Here is a 24,107-nt window from a genome sequence, read left to right on the forward strand (position 1 = left end):
GAAAGGTTTAACTCGGTTTATTTATACATAAAGGAGGTAAATGCATTTTGGGATACAGATATAAAAGGCAGCTAGACATTTGAGATAGTGAATGCTTTGGACTGAAAACGTGAAGAAAGGAAAGAAAACAGAGCAGACAGCAGATTTCCATGGAAAACAGAGGGCAGGGGCTGTCCTCCCCTCCCTGCAAGGCAGGAAGGACGAGTGCTCAAGACAGCTCAAGGGACACTTTTTCATGATGTGAACTGACTTACAACGACCAAAGTGGGTCAGGATTCACTTCTGCTGAGTAACAAAAAAGAGTCATTAGCTAAATAGGGAGAGTTGCTTTTGGTGGTGGAAGGGAGACTTGGGTTTGCTCCGCTGGTGGTGGCATCCAGCTCCACCAAAGCCAACAGAGAGCATCCACTGGCTCCTGATGCAACACAAAAAAGATGTTTGGAAAAGTGGGACCTGAGCCCTCCCTCCCTCTCTGTCAGCATCAGAGAGATTGAAGAAAACTCCTGACCTATGCATAATTTGAGGTGATACTGGACCCTGTGTGGTGGGGGAGACCCTGGTGCCGTCCAATTCCATCAACTAAATCATAGCACGGCTTTACACAGGAGGAGTTTGCGCATATTAAAGTCGAGCATGAGGGAAATCAGAGAGAAGCAGCTTGTCCAAAAGGTATCTGTCAGTCCACAGAACTCTTGGACAATATTAAAAAATTCTGGGATGGGAATCTGTTGTGATCTCCTTGTGCTTGGGATACCCTGATCCACCCCGCTGTGATGCACAGAGCATGTCAATGGGCTGTGCTTCCCCATTAGCTCAAACTTAATTAGGAAAAAATAAGAGCCATATGGTAATTCCAAATCCAGGCAAAACAATGTCTGGGTGTTTGGGTCTGGCATACTCAAATATTTTCCTAGAGCATTAATTTTTAATTCTTCCATCAAACCCACATAAGCAAACATAAATAGGATTTTATGCTTTCCATAATCCATCCAGCTTGTTTTTGTTGTTACATATACTGAGTAATCACTGCCTGCCACTACTTACAGAAGAGCTGATAATAAATATTAGGACACAAACTTACAAGTTAAATGAGATACAGTTAAGTAGTCGATTAAAAGGACACCCATCATCTAAGGTTACAAAAGACTAAGTATTGCTTTTCTAATGTGCTTTTCTCCTCCATTTCAGTGGCTCACCTGCCAAATCTATACCAGGAGGAGCAGACAGAAGAGTCTGAAGTTGTTTGTGGCACTGGGTGCAGAATAGGGGATGTGAGTGGGATGAATGAGGAGAATTAGACACAGGGAACGTCCGCAGATAATGCAGGCAGGGTTCCTCCCCTGTAAACCCGCTGGATTGGCCCTGCCACAGCAGGGCTGTTCAAGGAGGAGCTGTTTGTTCCCAGCTCCCCGTCCTGGTTCCTTCTCCCTGCTGGGTCATGCTGACAGGGACGGGCTGTGCTCGATGTGGGCTCTCAGCAGTGCCGCGATGTCCCCATGGGCAGCGCCCTGGGCCAGAGACAGGGCCGAGTTACCGCCCTGCAGGGAGGGAGGAGGTCAGACATCACCAAATCCCTGCCTCTGCCCCCCGCCCTCCCAGCTCCATCCCCAAAACCTCCTTCCCTCCAGTTCCTCCCTGGTTTACAATGAGTCACCGTCCTGCAAACCTCCCTCTGGGCCTCAGCCTCAACCACACCAAACACACCCCTGCTGTGCCTTTGCCTGGCCCTGCTGCCCTCCCGCCTGTCTTAGACAAAACTGTAGTTTAATTAGAAAATAGTTCCATAACTCTAAACAGCCATGTGGCCCAGCAGGAGGAATTTCCACCATCCGGCCGTGCTGCTCCCAGCCCAGCCCTGTCCCCATGGAGAGGAGTCGATTCTCAGGGAAGAGTTAATTCCTGCTAATTTCTTGGAGCTGAAGGTCTGCTGATTCCACATGTCCAGGATTTCATCTGTTTTTTTTAGGTTTACACTAGGTTGGGCTCTTCCCCCTGGTGCTCCTGCCCAGGCTACAGGAGGGATGTAGGATGCTGTTGCATCCACTCCATCTGTGGCACAGCAAGCACTGAAACCAGGGGTGCTCTCCTAAAAGTGATCCCCTGATTAGAAAATGGACTGAAATTGTACTTCTTCACTTAAAAACCACCACTCAGGGATTGCAGTCTGATCAATCCTACGTGAGCTTTCCCTCCCTGGTGCAGTGAGGCTGTGGGTGGGACCAGAGCCTTACCTTGTCCGTCAGCATGACCTGGCAGCCAGGCTGGGCCAAGAGGAGCCTGACAATGTCCATGTTGCCCTGTCGACAGGCCACCATCAGGGCTGTTGTCCCCTCCTCATCCTGCAGGTTGACATCAGCCTGGCAGGACAGGAGGGCTCGCACCATGTCGTCCCGCTCGTGGCTGACCCCCAGCATCAGGGCAGTCTGTCCTCCCTGCAAGGTCACAGGGAGAGGCTGAACACCCCCTGCCCACCACCTCCCACAGTCCTGTTCACTTGGACTGTTAGAGATAATAATAACAATGAATATTATTGCTTATATGGAATCATAGAATCATTTAGCTTGGCAAAGCCCTCTAAGATCATCAAGTCCAGCTGTTAACCCAGCACTGCCAAGCCCACCACTAACCCATGTCCATAACCATATATCACAATATTGCATATTATTAATGCATAGTACATATATAATAATAATTCATACAAATATTGCCTATTGCATGTTATTTTTAAATCACACTGGGGATCTTCAGCACATATTGCAAGAGATACCCATTCACTTGCACCACGGCCATGCAGAGGGTCCTTGCAGCATGGCCAAACAGCTCAGCTCCCAGATGCCCCCAAACATGGGTCCTCCAAACCCTCCTCAGCCATTTAACAACATAGGTCTAGACTAACTTTTATGGCAGTTTGTAAGAAGAGCTGGATGAAGGCACTGTCATCGCAAAGATGAAAATGTGTGACTCATGAAGCACCTGCTCTCCAGCAAACCTGGGGCTCCCATACTGTGGGGTCCACCCCTCACTGCTCCTCCCTGGTGTCACTTCTGATTTTTATCTCAGAAAAATTGTTTGGCAAAATTTTCAACCTTTCTTTAGTCTCTTCATTTTACCCAGCTCTCAGGTCCCTTCCCAGGGAGCTGGTGGGTGGCCACACTGCAATTCAGCTGAGGTTGCTTTTGGAACTTTTGGGAAGCAGCAACTCCAACCCAATGTCTGTTGTGGAGTCTCAGCCTGGCGCTGCCACGTAAGGAACCCAGATTATACCCCCCAGCCCAAGATCTTCATGGGGGCATGATGATGCCACAGCTTGAACTGGTATCACACAAGCAATGGCTGTGAATAGGAGGCTACAAGCTCTACAGGATATCTTTGCCAAGTAAATATCCACCTACAGCCGTGTCACTGTCCCACACAGGGCCACGCTCCATTTTCAAACAGCCTACAGCAACACACCTGGGCAGATTGGAGGTTGACATCCCCCTCCCTCAGCAGCCTCATCACCACCTCCATGTCCTGGCGGGTCTCGGCAGCCGCCAGCGGGGTGAGCATCACCGCCGTGTAGCCAGCGCGGTTCTGCAGGTCCAGGCGGCACACTCCTGGAGGGGATGGATTCACCAAGAGGGAATGGGAAGCAGAGAGTGAGTTATAAAGCATGTGGCATCTCATATTCCCAGAAACAGAAGTTATTCCATAATTATACAGGATTGAGATTTATCTGTGTTAAATATCCAGGCTTGTGAGCGCAGCATTGAATGGCCCCTGGTGCTACAGTTAATTACAACTGCTGAGGTCAACTCAATTAACTTTGAAGACCACAACAAATAAAAATAAAAGGGGGATAATTAATGCCTCGAGCACATGCTGGTTGTGGAGCTATGGGCTGTTTGCTTTGGCTTCTGTGGTAAGGGAGCAGCAGAAATACGACCGTCACCCAATGGGCGTGGAAATCATCCTGGCTCCATTTCACTCATTTTTCACTTCAAAGAGCCCATTTCCAGCTCCACCACAAGGAATGAGCCATGTTTGGGGGTGAGGGCTCAGGTCCAGCCTTGCCCCAGGGACCCAGCTGCCTCAATCACTCGGCAGCAGAAGGGGACAAACTCTTCCCTCCCTGTGCTGCTGCAGCAACAATTGGGTTATAGATGTGTATGATAATCTGCCATTTCCCAAACATTTAACGGATTGTCTGGCCCATGAGAAAAGACCAAAGTGCCTTTATTCTCTCAGAGCACGCGCACATTTTTGCCCTGTACAAGCTCAGCTGAGATTTTTGTTCTTTCATTGCAACACAAGCTGAAAGTTCAATAGTTTAACATGGAGATTTTCCACACTGCTCAGGGTGGTTGTTACACTCTCAGGGGTCTGATCTTCCTGCCCCAAGGCATGATGTGGCATTGGCTGCTACAAGAAGATGGGGGAGCCCCCCGCATCCCACTTGGACTGGGGCCATGGGGGACACCCCCTTGGGTACAGGGACCCTGAGCCATCCCCGAAGTCAGACTGAAAAACCCTCAACATGTGTGAAGGCACTTATGTCCCACAGCCATAGGCCCTAGTATGGGCTATGGGGGAGGATACTAGTCTTCAGGTCAACCACGGATGGACTTTGGCCCCATGTGTGTATTTTGGATTGACCTTGGCCCTACACTTGTCTCTTGGATGGACCTCGGCCCATATTTGTCTCCTGGATGGACCTTGACTGCATGCTTAAGGCTAGATAGGTCCCTTGAATGGAAGCTGTAGTTGGTCCCCGGGCCCACCTCTGTCCCATCTCCTTTTGCTCCTGAATGAGCTCCCTGAGAGGACCCTGGACCTCATTCCCTGTTTGCCATGCCTGGGACTGTTCATGAACCCCCACTGCCTGGCTCTGCACACTGCATCACCTGTGGGGCCATGACCCATTGGTCCCACTTCCATACCCAGCCAAAGCCATGGCTGAGCAGAGCCATTGTTCCTACCTGTGTCTAACAGGAGCTTTGCAACAGGGAAGTTGGAGTGGGAAACGCTGTAGTGAAGAGCCGTGTTACCATTCCTGTCAGTCACGTTCACCATCATCTTCAGGAGCTGGGGCTGGATGGCCCTCAGGGCCCTGAGATACGCTGCGACCACCTCTGGGCTGGAAGACTTGTGGCTGGACACCTGGAACCACTCCTGGCAGATGGAGCCAAGGACATGCCGCTGAAAACACCAAGGTGTCCCCATTACTGTCGGAGTCCCTGCACAGCAGTGGCTGCCCCAGCTCCTCACCCCATATGCTCCAGCATTGCCCAGCCAGTATTTAGCTTATGGTTTGGTGATTACTGCTATAACTTGAGGGGGAAAGGAATTTCCTGTGGTGAGACAAAGCCTTCATCCTCTTTTTTCCCCTCCCTTTCCATTCTTTTTGGTTATTCTAAAACTGACTCAGATGTCACCTCATCCCCCTCTCCTCACAAAGCTGTCCGTGGCATGGTAAGGCACAGACTACCATCAGGATAATCTTATCCATTAAACTGAAATGGGATTGGAAAATATCTGTACCAGGTACTTGTCACTTGTGGTGCAGATTTCTGAGAGGTGTTCGCTGAGGAGCTGGCAGTTGGCAAGGAAATCTTCAGAGGGTTTGCATCTAGAGGGAAAAGGGTAAATCCATCACAGGACAGGACTTGCAGGAGGTATGGAACCATGTAGGAGAACATGCAGTTTATGTCAGAATACGTTTAACACTTAAGTGCTTAATTTTATGGACACAAGTTGTCCCAAATTTTAGGTACAAAGTTAGGTACTTAAATAAGGATTTAAGTCCAGAGTCACAGATTCATGTGATCAACTTCAAGAATTCTTAAGTGGAAAAAAAATCTTATTTCTGAATCTGCAAAGAACTTTACCATGAAATTTACACGAGAGGGGAGAAATGAGCTAACTCTCACCAAGTATGAGTCAGTCTTTTCCAAAGTCAAGCACAAGGCCTGAATCAATCCCCATTAGATTCTGTGTTAACTCAGAAAATATTTCACTCTTTAAAACCTTTTCCTTGTCTACAAGGTCAGTGCTTCCGTTCCACAGAGCAGATGAAGCCCCAACCCCAGCCCTGCAGTGCTGCGGGTCCTGTGGCTGCAGGAGCACGACAGACAGCACAATCACAGCCTGGTTCTGGTTACCTGTCAGCCTCCTGCTGAGAGCAAGGTGCTGCTTCTGCCGATGGCTCCTGCTGCTCCTCATCCTCACACTTCTCCTGGGAGGGGATCCCCGAGGAAGCCCCCTGGCTTTCACCTCCAGCATCCACCTGCGTAGGCTCCACATCGTCATCTCTCCTCTCCGTCTCGCTCTCCGCATCACCGTCTGATGGGCTGTCTTCACAACTTGTGTCTTCGCTTGAGGTCGTTTCGTAGCTATTTGAGGACACCACATGTTACTCACTCCTTCCCCATCTGCAGCCACAGGGCCTGACCAAGACTCATTGAGTCCAATGGGCCTTGGGTGAAGCCCGGAGTGACAATAAGCAAGTTAAAAGGTCTGAGCCGCAGCCAAACTCGGGGTTAGTCTGGTTTTGGCTGCTTAAGCTAGCAGGAGTGTGATAGAAGCAGTTAATGAGCAGCAGGCAAGGTTACTTCAGGGACTACTCGGCGGGTTTGGAGGGATGTCCATGGCACAAGCCCCAGTATGGCCAGGCAAGCACTGTGGGCCACTTCCCTGCTGGGAGCTGCCAGCACATTGTGGCAAAGTGGGACTGGTGGTGTGTCAGCAACCTCGAAGACCACTAGACAAAAAAAAGGTTTGCAGCTCCAGCACAGGCCTGAGTCCACCATTCGAGCAGCCCTGCTAGAGACATCTCTCCTCTGATTGTCTTAAAAGTATTAACATCTTCGACAAGACAGAACATTTCACTCTGAGTGACCCCAAAATTTTTCTCGACGTAATGAAGATTCCTCCACTCCCTGCAAGTTTTACCTGTTTGGTAGAAGAAGCTCTGCACAATTAGAGTGAGTAACACCTGATGAACCCAGCAACTTGGAAGTCAGAGGAGTGTATGTGAGCAGAAATCAGCACCCAAATTTGCACACGCAGTTGTTTGCACAGCTCAGGGACCGAGGAACATGTCCTGCCCTCTTCATGCAGCACATGTACTCCTCGGTAGAAGATACACCTACAGCACATGCTGTCTCTAGTTAACTCACAGGAGTTGTTGGATATTGGATACACATGGAACGAGGTGCTGGAGCACAACCTGAAGTACAGGTCTTCCTTTATCCCAAGGTAATTCCTTATTTACCAAAATAGTCTTTTCCAGGCCCTGAACCAACTTGTGTTGGCTGTGGCTGGAGCGTGGAGGCAGGTTAGTGGCAGCGTGACCACCCAGGCAATGCTGACCTCCTCCAAAACCCACCAAGGTCAGTGGAAATCTTCTCATGGAATCTTCCCATGGAATCTTCCCATCTTCCCCAGCTGGGTTTTGGATGAAGCCCCAAGAGATGGGTATGCAAAGAGTGTCAGTCCCCAGCGTGTCCCTCGCTGCCCTGAAAACACCAACAACTTTTCTATGGGGTTATGCACAGATTATCAGTACTGGGTTAAAGAAGGGAAAAAAAGTCTCCATTTCAACTAGCCTTTTAATCAAGAGGTTTGGAGCGGAAAAGAGGGGGGAAAAGAATGACTTCTCCAGCGATACAGAGGACATTACATATTAAAAGGCAGTTTTATCTTCTGAACGGATGCTTACCCACCATTTACCCCAACAAACTGAAGATTCTTTTTGGTCCCATTGCCTCCTGCATGGAAACCATAACCTTTCTTTTTCATGATGGATTTAAGACTTGTGGTTGGAGAGTTTTCTACCAAAATACAAAATAATAGATTAATTAAGCAGATGTGCCATAATTAGGGTTAATTATTCCCAACCTCTAGCAACAAACTACAAATCATAACTGTAAACATCTTACTTCATCTTTTGAGAGTCTTTCTATGTCTTGCAAAACTGTGGATGCAGCTGGCCACAACCTGACCCTGCCCTGCCACCTTTAAATACAGGTCTCAGACATCTCCAAGTGACTGGGAATATAAAGGAAGTGATTGGGAATTATATATGTGTCCTACGAATAGTAGATTTTACATTTGTAATAATGTTTTGGCTCTATTTTTTTTCCCAGTACTAATGTATGGGAAATTTCCTATATAAATCTCCTATAATACTACATGGATGAGTCTTTCCACAGGACTTTGAATAGTGTCTATGTATTGTTTACAAGCAATAGGTCACTTATCTATTTGCAAGCCCCCTCACTCCAACCATGAACAGGCATTGGGTTCTCATCTTGATATGAGCTAAAATTGGTTTAGATGTGAGTGGGGACAGGTCTTTTCCCAGCCTAGTTGCTTAGTTCATTTGACTGGTTTGGGTTCTGGAGAACTCCATGCTGATTTACCCCAGATGAGCACCAGTCCCATATTCTTGCAAACTGAGATGTTCAATCCAAATAAAAAAAAACTGTTTATTTGATGCAACAGCCACCAGGACAGCTGCTTTTGGAAGAAGCTGATCCTGCATATAACTGAACCACAGCTTTATCAGCTCCTACATCATTTTGTTTGCTTTTTTAAAATTTCAGATCCATAGCTTGTGATGTGCAGAGATTTGCCTTTCTCATCATAGTCAAGAGGGACTGTTTCTGATCTGACAGACGACAACTGTTCCATCACATCCCCCCTGCTCAACACTGGAATAAACGGGAAGAGATTTGGCCCAGACATGTTGATGTCAATATTATTTACCCAACTGTTGATAGTGTGTGTTCGAATTCTCCTTATCCGTGGGCCCTTGTGTAGAGTAGGCAGAGAGCAAGGAGTTTAGAGAATTAACTAATTGGTTCTGAATGGAGCTGAGCTTGGAGGCTGGCTGCTTGATAGCGCTTGCCAGCTCGGGGTACCCGTGCTCCAGACACAGCCACTGCTCCTGCAGGAGCTCCTGGATTTTTTTCACATATTGGCCAATGGGGTCAACAGCCGGGAGATCCTCATGGTTAGGGGGACCTTCATCTTCCAGCCCTTCTTGAGGTTTCTCCTCTCCAAAGCCTGCCTTGCCTCCTCGATTGCTTCCCTCAGCGAGGCTCTGGGTGTCACGGTTATTCTGGTGGTTCTGATTGTCATCGCCGAGGTGCTCGTCAATCTGCAGCTGGGTGAAGCATGGAGCATGAAGTCCAGCCTCGATGCTGCCTTCACCAAAATGTCCAGGTCCCTCTCCACTGACGCCGGTACAAGTGTCTGCCAGTCCCTGCTCTCTCTGAGCGCCCAACTCCATCACCTGTGCATTCACGTTGTCTGCTCTGTGAGTGCTGCAGCCTATGGATTTGGTGGAGAGTGGGATATTTACATTGATGCCTTTATCATGGGCTTGCACCTGTGAGAGATCAGTGTTCACCGCAGCATCGAGGCACTGCAAAGCCCTGTTGCTCTGCCGCAACTGCAGCTCGGCCTCTTTGGACTTTTCCTGGCACAGCTGCTCTTCCAGCTGAGCTTTGGAGCTGGCCAGTAGCTTAATGCTTTTCTCCTTCTCCTTGATCTCATGATCCTGCTGCTCCAGCACTGCCTTGACCTGCTTGAGCTCCTCTTTCTTCTTGCCCAGCTGCTCCTCCAGATCAGCGATCTGCTGCTTCAGTGCCGTGACCCCGACAGGCTCTCCAGCATCAGGAGCCTGCAGAACACCACTCTCCTTGTCCTCTCCAGCCTGGACATTGCCCTCCTCACCTTCCTTCAGCACATTCAGAGCCATTTCACTCACACTGAGCCCCCTTTCCCCAGCGTTCGTGTTCTCCTCCGTGAGCTGGAGGGCAGCCGGTGATGCTGGTTCACCCCCGGCCACGTCAGAGCAACCACTGGCATCGGCAGCATCTCCCTCCTCGCCTCCACTCTCCATCACCACCTGCAGCTGTGGTGCTGAGGCATGCTGGTTCTGCCACGGGGGCTGCAGGGGTACCAGCCCTGGGATAACCCCACTGAGATGCTGAAAGGAGATGTCTTGCTCCAAGCTCACCGCCCGGGGGAGGTTTAACGTGGTGCTGTCGGAGTTGGAGCAAAAGGTGCTTTCAGAGCCGCTCTGGTCGTGGCAGTGCTGGGGAGGGGGCCGGAGGGGTGAGAGTCCCCTGCCGTCGCCCAGGGGGGTCTGGCTGGGCGGCAGTGCATCGGGCATGCTGGAGGCTCTCAGCAGCTGCGGCCGCTCCCGGAGCTCGCCCTCTTGCCAGCCCAGCTCCGCCTGCCGCCGAGTCTCTGCCAGGAGGGCTTTCCTCCGGTAACTTGGCTCATCGGCTGCCGGGGGGGCTGCCTCGCTGGGCAGGAGGGCACGAGGGGTCTCCTCCCCCAGGGATGCCTTTCTCTGTGGGAAGGAGCAGGTCGCCGTCCAGCTCTTGCTGGGAGCAGTGGTACACCCGCGGGAGCCGTTCTCGGGCAGGCTGAAGTTTCGGGGCAAGGTACTGAATTTGGGCTGCTTGGCTCTGCGGTGGATATGGACCCTTCTGATGGTGTTCCCTTTCTCGATGTCATCCACGTACTTCAGGAAGTCCAGATCCAAGTGAAAGCCGTATGGCGTCTCCAGGGAGTAGGGGAGGCTGCGGGGCTGCTCCCTCTCCCCGCTGGCTTTGGGTGGCTGGCCATCTGCTGGAACAACCCAGAAAAAAGAGATGATTGAATTTTGAAAACAAAAAAGCTGTTTAGAGTAGGGAGGAGATGTTTTTGCTCATTTCATCTCAATTTTGGGCAGGCGGGGGCTGAAGTTCATGGTGAAGCTGCACACACACAGAGCAACGCGCACCAAGCTCCAATCTGGTTTTCCAGGGGTGAATCAGATAATTGTTGCATCAAGGAAGCTGAAAATTTGCTGAAATCATGGCTCTAATTGGCAATTAAGCAAAGAGCAGGTTTTGCAGGCAGAGATATGTGCCTGTGTATAAAGAGCTGCCTGATGGATAATAAATGCAGCTCAATAACAGAAGGTGTGACCAATCTGTGACAATGACATTTTTCAAGGCTTTTGGTTTGGTTTTAACTTTTCAGTGGCATACACGGTGCCATGCACACCAAACAGGAAAATCATTGCATTGCATCGCTTCATCTGCAAACACCAGGTCACAAATTATTCCTTGAAAATGATGGATAGGGCAGCGGGCAGAGGCTGGACCCAGACAGCCGCATCCATGCAGAACACGTGCATCCCAAGGTGACCAGCTCACGGCACCGAGCACAGCTCTTAATTGAGGCAAGTCACCACAAAATGTGTGACAGTGGGTTTGCCCATCCAGCAGCGCAGGCAAATGGCACCACTTCAGCCCCACAGCCCCCAGGCTCCTGCTTTAACACACCTTAATACATTAATCTCACAGCCCCTCAGTTTCCACCCTGAGAGTCTAAATAGTTAAACTGCTGCATCATTGATCGTTTTCTTTATGCAGCAAGTCCCTGAAATCACAGTCTTTGGGCTGCTTTGCACCTCTGAGCAAACACGCTGTGCTCAGTGAGGATGAGGAGCAGCAGCTCGACCAGGAGAAACCAGGTTCCATGGCTGCTCCCTGAGGCTCCATCCTGGTGCAGCAGCTAGTGAAGATCAGGACAATTTGGCATGCTTTTTGGTGCTGCTCATCACAGAGCATCACTGAGATGCAGACACCGTTCGGATGGGAAGTAGCACGTGGAAGTCAGAGGAAGGACTGAGGGAAGACATCTCATGGGGTAACAGGGCCCAGCAAAGACTGGATGGTAGGAGCAGGGATCTGTCCTGCCAACACACCACAGAGGACAGGAGGACAAATATGTGCTGATTTAGAGCTGGGACCACACTTTGCTGTGGTTTAGGAAGTTTGCATAATACATGAACAATGAATTTTTCATCTCCTGGCCCCACATCTATAAAGAGCAGGTTATTTACAGTATTTCTGGTAAGGAAATTAATACACAGGCTTTTTTTCAAGGAACAAATGAGCAAGTAAACATCCTGTAGCCTCCATACCTTCTGTCTTCTCCATGGTAGGGTCTAAGTGGGCTGTCACTTCAGCATCTTCTGACAGCTAAGGCTGATGAGTCACTTCACCCTTGAAAAAAAGAGAAATGGATATTTTTAATTTAATAAAAAAATGCTCAACCACGTGAACTTAGTCTCGCCTTACAGCTCTTCACAGGTCACCCCCTCCTCTTTCCCATATTCAGCAGCCCAGTGGTGTCTTTGAAGCTGCTTAAATCAATAGCTCCTTTTCCAGTGGCAACAACTTGTGCTTCACAGACACATCCCAGGTAGCTGGTTCTCACAAAACATCCCCTGCATTACAGATGATTTGACTGCAAATGAGGACAGACAGACATTTAGGGTGACTTGAGACTGATGGCACAGGGACTCTTCCTTGACTCCTGCAAGCTGGAGATATCCACATAACATAGCATCTCTGAGAACAGCAATAGAAACTACACACAGAAATGATTGGTCTGTCACCTTTTCTTTTTCTTAAATCCTTAACAACCAAAGATCCAAAATTTATTTTGAATCTTGTTCAAATGAAAGCCATTCAGAGCACGTCTCCACTGTTATAAAGAACCTTCACCAAATTGCACTGAGCCACAGACAAATTGCTTTCAGCTCAGGGAAGGGCTTCAGGTGGAGATCTACCACAGCCAACACCAACATCCTTCCTGGACTGTGTTGCCCTCCAGCTCCTTCCTATCACCTGGACATGGGTAAGATACTCCTAGAACATGAGAGATTAAGGCTGGGAACAACCAAGAAAAGCCCTGGGTGAAGCTTCTCTTCTCCAGGACCTTTAGAAACAGGGAAGAGGCAGGGAAGGGTAAAGGAGGTTGAGGCAGTTGGACATCACTGCAGGAGGTTTCCTGGCTTGTGTGAGAACAAAAACAGTGTTTAAAGTGAGAAGGTCTGGTTTTAATTTCTGCTGCAACGGATGAAGTGGGAGTTTCTTGAACAGTAGGTTTTTTGTTTAGGATTTTCCTTAAAGTACTTAATTTGATTCATGGCCAGGGATGGTCCTGCAGCCACTTGGAAGTCCATCTCTGCTTCTCCAGTGCCTCCCTGAGCTATGCAAGATTCTCAGGGTAGGACCAAGCAGTGCAAAGACCGTGCAGAGCCAGCCTCAGCTCACATTCATCTCATGGACCAAACATCAGTCTGAACTCATTTTCTGCATGTAGTTTTGCCTCAGTGAGGGCTTCACTACTTGACCACAGTTCCAGAGCTCCCCATGAAGGGGTTCCAGCTGACCTTTATCAAAGACCAACTGAAAAATTAAGTAAAATCCTGCTGTATTATTACCACAGGACATTGCCCCAACCCTGGAAGTGTTCAAGGCCAGCTTGTACAAAGCTTTAAACAACCTGGTCTAGTGGAAGGTGTCCCTGCCCATGGCAGGGGGGTGGAACAAGACGAGGTTTAAGGTCCCTTCCAACCCAAATCATTCCAGGATTCTATGACAGATACTTTGAAAGATCAAAACCTTTTAAAGAAACAATTAGCTGTCAATCAAGTTGACATGTTTACTATTGATGTATAAAAAGTCAAGAAGGTCCCAATCCAAGGAGAACATCAAAACTCTCAAGAGCTCCTGCAGGGTTGGTACCTCAATACTCACACGGACAGATGGCACAGTTGATGCCCACCCAACACCATGTGAGCTTCTGTGACACCTTGTCCAGCAGCTCCTAACATGCTCTCCAATTAACCACACTCCTATAAAGGGCAATTCCTTCTGCCTCCTCCTGCCAATAACAGCACGAGCCAAACCAAACACTAACCCCTTTTTAAAATGTTTTTTTCTTTAATTTTCCAATTGCAGCCAGTTACAGATCCCAGCTACAGTCTGACCAGCTACACTCCACTCTTCTAGGTAATTTATTTAGGAGTGGAGGAAAAGCCAGTGAAGAGGATGGTTTTTAATATCTAGATAATTTCAGCTATTTGGATCATTTATGAGCTGGCCAGGTCCCAACTCTGCAGCCCAAATTGATACTACGACTTTTCTCTTTTGACCAATCTACTTCAAAATCACCTTGTAAAAGGATGCTGAATGTACCCAACCAGCTTGCTGATGTTTTCCTGGCCTCCCCCAGGGGCAGCTTAGGCACAGAGCAGATGGCTTAGAGCCAAAAAATGTGGCTCCTTGTACCCCACGGCTTCTCTCCCATGCTGGTCCCTAATAAAAATGAGAAGATTCATTCAAATATGAAGTAGTCCGCCAGAAGAAGCAGACCCCTGCATCCAGAGTCCAGCCCGCAACTTAGGGCAGGGCAGGACTTTTAGGTGGGTCTCACTCCTTCTAAAACCAGTTATGCTGACCCTCTGTATTTGCTGAGTTTTCCTCTATTAAATAAAATTGCAGAACATTTATTTTCCTCTCCAGGCAAGCAACACCACTGTGTGCACAGCATTGCTGATTTTTACCTTTACTACACAGAGAGGTTTTGGGGAGGATTAATCCAGATTGGAATTACACTGCTTTTCTCAAGGCAGGAATAAATATATACAGAAATGGGAAGCAGAGAAGCCAAATATGTGAAAACAGCACAGAGCAAAGTGGTTTTATTCCCCGGAGCAGCCCGTTTGCAGGGACAATGTACTGTCTTTTTAACTAGTCTGGGCTCAAACACTGGCTCTTTCCAGTCACATTTAACCCCTCTTTCACTCTGTCCCACTTGCCAGGGATTGTGAGCACCCAGCAGCTCCCCCATCCACCCCAGCCAGCAGAAAGGAGAGCACCATAACACCCCAAAACATTTAAATAACAAATTAAGTCAACCACACAGACAAAGATACACAAATTTCATTCTCTCAGAGCATCTTACCAGCAATTTTAAATTGGAAACAGTTAAACCTGAGCCTATAAATAAAAAGATAATTCACAGCCTTGTTATCTGTTACACATTATTTGAGCTCTGCCTGTCCTCCTGCACTGCAGCAATGGCTTCAGCACTTCTCAGTGAAAGCAGAAACTGTGGTTAGAAAAGCATTTTGTCGTGTTACCTTCTCACGCTGGCACCTACAAGCCCACCGGGGAACAGAAGCTCTTGCCTCCCTCAAAAGCATCTTTTTCCATGCCCAGAAACAGCAACAAAAGGTTTGGAGCAGCACACATGTGTCGTGGTTTAACCCCAGCCTTTTCCAGCAGTTAAAAAGTTGGTCAGCTGAGCAGTGACCTTGCTCGGAAAGCAAATACAAGTTTAAACCAAGAAGCACAAAAGAGGGATTGATTTTCCAATAAAGCAGCCCGTGGCTCTCGTATGACCTTTCTGAGGACAGTTCAACCCCGGTGCATAAAATTAGTTACTTTCTACAGACTAGTTATCTTTTCCAGGAAACACAAAAGCGCTGCCTGGGCTGTCAGGGGGCTGCCTCCCTTATCAGGATTGATTATTGAAGAGACAGTCAATAATTAACGCCGGGTTTGTTGCTATACCTGATGCTGCGGCTGCAGCCGGCGTTCGCCCTCTGCATGCTGCACCCTCCGGGCTGGAGCATTAGCAATTCCATGAGCGCCTCTCCCAAGGAAACGCAATTCAAAGGCAGCAGCTTTAGGAAAGCTGCAGAAGGTCTCAATGTCCGTAATTTATCCCGCTGGAGCCCCGTTCCCACGCGCGGAACAGACACAGCCCTTCAGCCCTTCACCCTTCTCGCAGCTCCGGCGCCTCGTGTCACGCCCACCCACCCGCGGCCCCAGGGGATGCTGAACGGGATGGGGAGGTGGCAGGAGCAGCGGGAATGCTGAATGGGATGGGGAGACGGCGGGAGCAGCGGGAATGCGGCCATGTGTGACGGCAGCATGGGTGGGGGATGCCCACTGTGGGCCAGGGGGACTGTCTGGATAGAACACTCCAGTCCTTTGCAGTGGGGTTATCAATCCAAATTCCAAACTGCCGACAGAGGAGGAGGGGGGCAGCTGGCAGAGCTGTGGTTGTCCTATCCTTGGAAGTGTTCAAGGCCAGGTTGGATGACACTTGGAGAAACTTTGTTTAGTGGAAAGTGTCCCTGCCCATGGCAGGGCAGTGGAATGAGACGGTCTTTAAGGTCTCTTCCAACCCAAACTATTCTATGATTCTGTGATTTTGGGCAGAATACCAAACCCAATCCCATCCCAAGCTTCTGCATGGCCATTCCCCTGGAGCATCCTGGATTGCAGGCTGGCAAGAGGGACAAATCCCTCAGTCTCTGCACTGAACTTGCAACAACCTCACGTTTACAAAAGCAGAGGGGTTCAGTCCCTGCCCGGGCTGCAAAAGTCTTCCAGGGCTGGGAAAGAAAATCCTGGGAAGTGGAGGCATCCCCTGGGACCTGGGGGCTCTCACCAGGGACTCACATCACAGAGCAGTGCCAGCACCTTTCCCATCGCTTAATGAGCAGCAAAACTAAAATGCTCATGTTAGGGAGAAAAAACGCATCTTGTCACTGTGTGAGAGCAGAGCTGCTGGCAGTGCTCCAGCTCCCTGCAACCATCAAACGGGACTTTAACAGATTAACTTTGAGGGAAAGCAGAAAAGTTTTGCCTTTGCAGGAAGCGGAGTATCTGGACGTGCAGAGAACCAGCAGTGTTTGCCCTTGCCAGCTCCCCCCGAGACACAGATGGGTTAACTTCCTACCCGAGGAATGAAAAATAATTTCTGCAGCCGGTTAAGTGCCGCCTTTCCCAAACACTGCCTTTCCCAAATGCCGCCTTTCCCACGCGGCTCCATCCCACACCGCGCAGGGCTGTGACTCGGTGTCGATGGCCTTCTGCTGTCACAAGCAATTACTGAGCTTGAGATTCAAAACCAACTTAAGAGCACGTTGGCTTATTTTCTGCTGAATTCTTCTAGTTTAGTTATGCCTGTACATCTTCTGAGCATATTCTGTTCTCCAGACAAAGCATCTCGATGGAAAAAATACCCGTATTTCTATATGACACTGATTTTAAAGTAATTCTGAAAGAACTGTTTCATCTTCCCACTGGAAAGAACTAGCAGGAAGCTTTAATTTGGAGCATTTCCTTATTGCAATTAACAAACATACGGCCTACAGTTGTTCCCAGCTTTAATCCCCATGGGCCTGAAGAAGTCTGTGACCCCTTAAATAAGCTTTTAATCAGGAGCAATGAAGAGAAGGAGTTAAAACATGCAAATTAATTAATTATGGGTTGGTGCTTGATGGATTTACAAACAGCTTCTGATAGCTTTGCCCAAGGGAGCTGGTGCAGGGTGGGAAATGGGGAAGGGGTTCACCTGGGCACTCCCCTGAGCGTGAGAACTGAGGTCATGGCCTAAAACTGCTGCTGTTTTACATTAGGCACAGCAGCTGTCGGAAGAGATTTTGCTTTGCAGGCTGCTCCCATGGAGAGAAACCAGACGGCCCTGAAGTGGCTCAACAGCCATCCCATCCATCCCTGGATGCTGTCAGGGCCACTGGGCAAAGGGGCTGCTGCCTTCCCCTCCCCACACAGAATTGCTGTGGGATGGCAGGTTTGGCCCCCTGCTCCTTTGCACCACACGGACCCATCACAGAGTGATTAAGGTTGGAAGGGACAACTGAGGTCATCCAGTATCACCTCCCTGCTCAAGCATGTTACTCAGGATTGCATCCAGACGACTCTGGAAAATCTCCAGCAAAGGAGACTCCACACCCTCTCTGAGCAATCTCTTTAAGTGCTTGGTCACTACACAGTAAAGAAGTTCGTCCTCATATCCCCAGGTGGAACTTCCTGGGCATCAGTTTCTCTACCTGTTGCCTCTCGTCCCATTAGTGGGCACCCCCAAGCAGCGCTTGGTCTATCATCTGACACCTCTCTGCAGATACTTATATCCAGTAATCTTTTCTCAAGGATGAACAGGCCCAGCTTCTTCAGCCTTTTTTCCTAAGAGAGATGCTCCAGTTCCCTCATCATCTTCACAGCCCTCCATTGGATCTCCATGTCCTTCTTGTCCTGAGGAGCCCAAAGCTGGACACAGCACTTCAGATGTGCCTCAGTAGAGCTGAGCAGAGTGGCAGGATCTCCTCTGGACAACCCACAGAGGGAGTTAGCCCTCGGTACCCAAAGGGTTACACCCAAACCTGCTCCATCCAGGCGGTCTGCTGGATTGCACAACAACCAGCTGAGCTATTATTGCAAATGAACATACCAGGAATAAATATGGCCTCTCAGGGAATATTTGTTGTACTGATTTTTCAATTCTGTTTTCACTGTAAAGGAAGAAAAATAACCCATTTCCAGTCTGCTGGGGACATCCACACGGGTGGGATCTCTGCTGTGCGGCCGTGGGCTGTGATCCGCTGCCGGCTGGCACAGCCATGGGAAGGACTTTCCCTCCAGGACTAAAAAAGAAGCTTGAAAACTTTGTGAGATTAAATAAATAACTAACTAAATAAAAGCGGTTTAAAGTCCTGGTTTGCTCTGCAAGGAGTTGTCATGAGGTTTTCCAAAGTGAGAGCAAACAGGGTTTCTGCTGGAAGAGATCTGCATCCCGGGAGCCCATCAGCCAGCTTCCTAGGTGCAGTCATTGTTGCCAGTGGTCCCATGACCCACAGCATTCCCTGGAATGACAGCTCAGGATGTGGGCACACTTCTGGGGGGCAGAAGGCAGCTCAGCAGACCCAAAATTAAAGTGGGGAGACCAGATGATGCCTGAGCTGCTGCTATAAACCCAGAAAGGTGAGTTTCCAAGATGGATCCATCCCTGGATCCATTCCTGCAGCCATGCCGCACTTGCTGGGTAGGCTTCCCTCTGTGCTGGTATCACCCACAGCACGTGCCGAGGTGGAGCAGGACTAGATTTGGAGATGCAAACCCAGCTGCTATATGGGATGAGCCTCCATCCTGTACCACGGGGTGGCTTCAGCACGTGGCTGATGGCAACGGGTGCCCTGTGGCTTCAGTCCCACATCTAACCGCACTCCAGGCAGAAGCTCCCTTGGCTGCTGCCTGCCCAAGTGTACTCAGAGGAGAGCTGGGAGCTGGAAGCAATTTGTGAGTGCTGAAGAAGGGAGAGGTCCCTCTGCAACCCATCAGCTCGTGGCTGATGATGGAAAGGTTCAGGCTGGCCTCCTATCCTTTCCGCAAAACTGTGTACATGAAGCAGTGGAGGAGGCGGATGGGGCTGGAGCCGGGGGCTGCGTGCATGGAAAACATCTTGGAGGCATGTGGGGCCTCCCTGGTGTTTGAAAGGAGAGGGTTCACAAGAAATCTGAATAATTAACCCAGCACCACTTAATAAAGAAGGTGATCACTTTCAGCAACCCTCAGCAGCCGGCGGTGCTTAAACAGCCATTTCAGGCATCTTTTCCAACGCCTGTAATAAAGTCATGTGGACACTGATTTTAATAAAGCTGCTTATTGCTGTATAATAAATGTTGTGAGTTTCCTCACAACATGCCAGCATTTCCATTAGAGACAGGTCAGGAAGAGACCTGGAGGTATCAGATATCCAAACTCTCTCCCTCTTTTATGGCTTAGCAGGAGAGGAAAATGATCACATTCACCCCCTCCTCTGATAACCTCTCTTCTGAGTGACCTTCAGCTCTTTCCAGCTACAGTCATACAAAAGCTTTGGTGGATTCTCATGATTTTATCCCATGCCTTGAAAACTGTGGTGTTTTCCCTAAAGTCTCCTTTCCCAGAGCCAGGTGATCAAAAATCACCTAACGCCCTGAATGAGAAGTGCTCCATAGTCAGAAGGCGAACAAAAATCTGAGGTGCCTCGTTGCTAATGTTTATTTTTTTGTTCAATGCCACAAGTTTTAAGGGAAAATAGTGAAGCCCTCCTCTGGCTTCTGATCTCTTCCAAGCAGCTGGTTTCCATCTCCTTGACATTGAGACAAGTCAATCTTTGCTGCCATTATACTAAGTCCTATTTGGTCAAAGAAGCTGGTACCAACCTTATAGGGTTGGGGTTTTGAGGGACCTGGTCTAGTGGAAGGTATCCCTGCCCATGGCAGTGGAGCTGGAATGAGATGATCTTTAAGGTCCCTTCCAACCCAACCCATTCTAGCATTCTATGACTGGCTTGGCCAGGGCTTAGTGTATCCCTGGGGTTCCTGCACTCATCCTGCTCAAGAGCCAGAGCTTTGGCCTAAGCTGGGCTGGAAACATCCTCCATTTCCTAAGGAAAAAACAGGATCCTTTGGGCATTTTCAGAAGCTGGATGTGGAGGAACCAACAAATCAAAGTGCTCCTGCTTCCTGGGAAAGGCTCTTCCTCTTCACTGCTTGACAAGACATGACATGGACAGGGAAGGAAGGTGCTGTGCAATATCCAATCCCCTCAGTGCTTACTGAAGATGAAACTCTGGAGTTTATGGAACTGGAAAAACTCACCCTGACACCCAAACAGGGCTTTCTAAACCCACTAGCCTGAGAAATTGCCAAAAAGTGCATTTGTGGTTGTGAAAGCAGACTGGTGACCTGGTGTCTATTCTGTCTGACCTCAGCAAAGTCCAGCCATCAACTCAGCTCCTCCTCTGCTGAAAATGGCACTTTTGGTTGCTTTTAGGAAATCCCTTTTCTCTGCATGCCAGTTTTTCTCCTCTTCCCTGGGCAACCCCTGCAGTCCCCCATGGAGACATAGAGTCATTTTACATCGATTTTTGGCTGGAGACAAGAAGACTCAGATTGATCACACTCCTGACAGATTTAAAAACCTCTTCAAACAGGAATATTTCTTTTTCAGGCCACCTGAAACCACTCTCTACATTGATTGGGACTGCAGAGGGGATGGACATGCTGACTTCCTCCTCTCCTGGTGATTTCCACGCGGATGCCAGGAGCTGGGAGCCCTGCAGACACAATTCCTATCACTCACCCAGGTCATGAGAGGGTTTAGGAAATGGGGAATTTTCTCCAGGTTTTTGACCAAGCTCAAATTTACTGGTGCATTTTCAGCTTTCTCCCTTGCACCAAGACTCACATTCAATCCTGATCGATAGAGGAACTGACTGCAATGATAAATTAAAGATATTCCCATTTGGAAGATGGGGATCTCTGGGTGGCTTTTTCACCATATTTCACATTTCTAACTCCACCAAATTGTCCATTTTGGCAGTATATTATCATAATAATGACAATACCTTTTTTTTCATGTGCTGTTTAAACCCTGGGATGGGCAGGACTCAAGGCTTCCCGGGGCACAGCGCCAGAAACATGAATTCCACTGAGGTCTAAAATAAATAGGGTGAAGAAGGAGCTCCCTGCAGCTGGTTCCTCCCCACCACTCTCCCCTGACATTGTCAGTGTGCCAATGAGCCTGGTCAAAGATTTCTGCCCCAAGACATGGATTCCTTCACGCCCCTTGAGTTGGGGTCAGGACTCTATTGACCAAAATCTGCATCCTGCTGCTCTTCAGCGAGGCAGTCACATAACCCCTGTCATATGGGGCACTGAATGGAAAATACAATAATTTCTCATATTGACTTTTCTTGTCTAACCAATGGGGCCATGTTCAGCCCTGGTGCTGCTCCCAAAGCTTTCTTGAAAAGACCTAAGATTTGATGTGCAACACTTGGGGACAAAAATGCGACTTTCAAAATATTTGGCAGTTGTAGGACCACTGGGGGAGGGACCTAAATTGGCACTAAACTTGTGAAAGAGCCTGTATTCATCCAACCAGCCATGTCCCAGGATCTCAACACCGCTCTTGATGCAAGGGATGTTTGAGACCAAACCTCTCCCTCCCGAAGGGTGCCCATGCCACAGGACACAGAGTCTGTGTGACAGGAAGCAATGCTGCACTGCTGTTTGGTGGCAAATAAATATGTGGGAATGGGACAGCCCCAGCCTTTCATTATTCCTGCTCCTGGGAGGTAAAACCTTCCCCATAACAGGACTTTCTGGAAAGGAGCTGAATGTGACCCTGGCTTTCCTATTCACAAGTTATTTGGAAACTGCACCAGGAAGCTGACAGAGCCCACAGCAGCAACAGGCTCCCTGACATCTCATCTTCCAGTTCCAGGATTATTTTAATGAATCTATTCACTGATCCCTCCTCAACCATGGATTCCCTGGCCAGGTTGCTGCTCATTGAGCTGGCTGTCATTTCAGCAGATATATTTATTTTTTAAATATTAAAATCAAAGCAACAAATAATCAGTGATAAACCCGTGGCTACAGGCTACCCCTGCCTCATTTACCACTTCAGGAATCACTTAAGAGACCAGAGTTTCCCATTTAGCCCATCCCAAATCAAACACAAAACACTGAGAAGACTGTGAAACAGGTCCAAAGGAAAATGCTGATGTTTTCTACAGTGTTCCCCTTCTCTGCCCATCACTGGGGTCGCTACCCTTACCCTGCATATGCAATGTTTTTGTTGTGTTCACCACTTTCATTTGGGCAACACAGCTAAAATATTTAATTCCTGGTTTGTGAAATCCTTCCCAGTGGCGCTGCATCCTGGAGCTGCCAGGAAAATGAGATATCCCGGCACAGTACAGCCCCACTTCCACCTCTGGAAGGTAAACATCACACCCATAGCATCCAGATCACTTCCTCCATTCTGAACTTGGACTTGTAGTCGAGATTATCCAACCCACTTTCTGTGTAGCCTCTTCTAAACAGATCTCAGCAATGGTCTATTCTGGAGCTCCCTGTTCTCACTCACTCTGATTTCTCCCTGAGCTCAGCCCGAGCCTGGCACATCTTTCCCTCAGGCCTGCGGGAAATCAGCACAAGTTGCCCGGGACACGCCTGGTCCCGGCAGAGTTGGGCTGTTTAGAAATGCCCTGGCAGCTTCCACTGCCGCGGAAAGGCGATGCTGCCTGCGAGGGAGAGGCACTGCCTGTCCCTGCGCTCGCTGCCAAACCCGCCGCTGGAGCAGCCCCTCGCTTGGCCCCCCGAGGATGCAGAACCCCCGAGCTCAGCCTGGCCCCGCTCTGAATCCAGGCCAGCCCTGCGGCCGAGCCCCGAGGGACACGCGGCTCGGGGAACCGGAGCACAGCCCTCACCAGAGGCAGAAATGGGTTACGGTGCCAAGAGTTCCTGTGTCCGGACAGCTGGAACGCCGGCAAGGAAACCGTGAGAGGCTGGAGGCAGGCGTGGGTGACCACGCTCAGCCGGGGAGGCTGGGCTGGGGCTTGGCTGAACCACGTCTTTATGGCTGGGGAGGGTTTTATGGTTGGGCTTTGAGGCTAAATACAACTCTGGCTGCTCTGGGATCCTGGGGATTTCCGCTGCATTTCCCGGAGCCTGGGGGCCCTTCCCAGCCCTCACACGGTGACATCTGGGGGTCCCACCAGGGCTCGGAGCCTTCTTGCCCTCTCCCCGCTGCCCACGCTCCGTGATTCCATCCCGCACCCAGGGGTGCGCTGGAAACGCTCCTGTCCCGAGTGATCCTGGGCTGATGCTGCCCCTAGGCAGCCACCCGAGGGGCCAAGCACCCTGAGCACCGCCGGAGCACCCTCGGAGCACCGCCAGAGCACAGCCAGAGCACCCTTGGAGCACACCTCGAACACCCTAGGCAGCATCCCCAGAAGCACACCAATGAGCATCCCCTTCAAAGCTCTCCCACGTATTCCTTGAGCAGCTTGGAGCATAATCTGGAGAATCCCTGAGCACTTTTAAAGCATCCCCCTGAATATCCTCCTGAGCACCCTTTGAGGCACCTCCAAAGCACCTTCCAGCACCCCAGAGCATCCTCCAGCGCACTCCCGAAACCCCACCGACCATGCCCAGGCACAAACCCCAAATTCTCTCCTAACCCTCCCCCAGATACCGCCGGATCATCCCTCCAGCCCCTCCGGTGCAGTCCCGGGGGCAGTGGGGGCGGCGGTCCCCAGTTCCCCCCTCCCGGGTGCCGGGTCCCGCTGCCCCCGCGGTCCCGCCCGGTGTCCCCGCCCGGCGTGGCCGTACCTGGACCTGCCGAGCGCGGCTGCCTCAAGCCTGCGATCCCGCTGCGTCCTCCGGGAGGGGCCCGGGGCGGGACCCGGGGGCGGAGCGGGACCCGGTGCCCTCCCCCGGGCAGCGGGGCCGGGGGCGGCCCGAGGCAGCGGGGATGGGCTGCGGGCGGGACAGCGGGACATGAGCTGCCCTGGGAGGTCAGAAATCCACTTCTTTAGGGTGTATTTTCCCTTCCCTCATGCCCGCGGTATTCAGTTTAGCGCTTTATTTATACTTTTGTAGCTCATCCTGTTTGTAT

At 49.9% G+C, this 24,107-nt stretch overlaps 1 protein-coding gene across 8 annotated transcripts; it reads right to left on the minus strand.

The window, feature by feature from the left end:
* Positions 1–23,880, minus strand: KANK4 (KN motif and ankyrin repeat domains 4). Of its 8 annotated transcripts, none has more exons than XM_032696805.1 (11): positions 14,984–15,257; positions 13,482–13,722; positions 11,972–12,055; positions 8,749–10,623; positions 7,700–7,811; positions 6,141–6,371; positions 5,521–5,608; positions 4,959–5,178; positions 3,454–3,596; positions 2,232–2,432; positions 1–1,538 (listed from the first exon to the last, which is right to left on the minus strand). In XM_032696805.1, exons 3-11 carry the CDS (start codon positions 11,985–11,987, stop codon positions 1,437–1,439), a joined length of 2,988 nt encoding a protein of 995 aa, XP_032552696.1. In that variant the 5' UTR covers positions 11,988–12,055; positions 13,482–13,722; positions 14,984–15,257; the 3' UTR covers positions 1–1,436. The 8 variants fall into 8 exon arrangements, with proteins under 8 accessions (XP_032552696.1, XP_032552692.1, XP_032552698.1 ...); XM_032696801.1 differs by having other exon boundaries at positions 8,749–10,626; XM_032696807.1 differs by lacking the exons at positions 13,482–13,722; positions 14,984–15,257 and adding an exon at positions 23,822–23,880 and having other exon boundaries at positions 11,972–12,053.
* Positions 23,881–24,107: the final 227 nt, after the last annotated feature.

This window comes from Chiroxiphia lanceolata, chromosome 9 (genome assembly GCF_009829145.1).
Source record: "Chiroxiphia lanceolata isolate bChiLan1 chromosome 9, bChiLan1.pri, whole genome shotgun sequence".
NCBI lineage: Eukaryota > Metazoa > Chordata > Aves > Passeriformes > Pipridae > Chiroxiphia > Chiroxiphia lanceolata.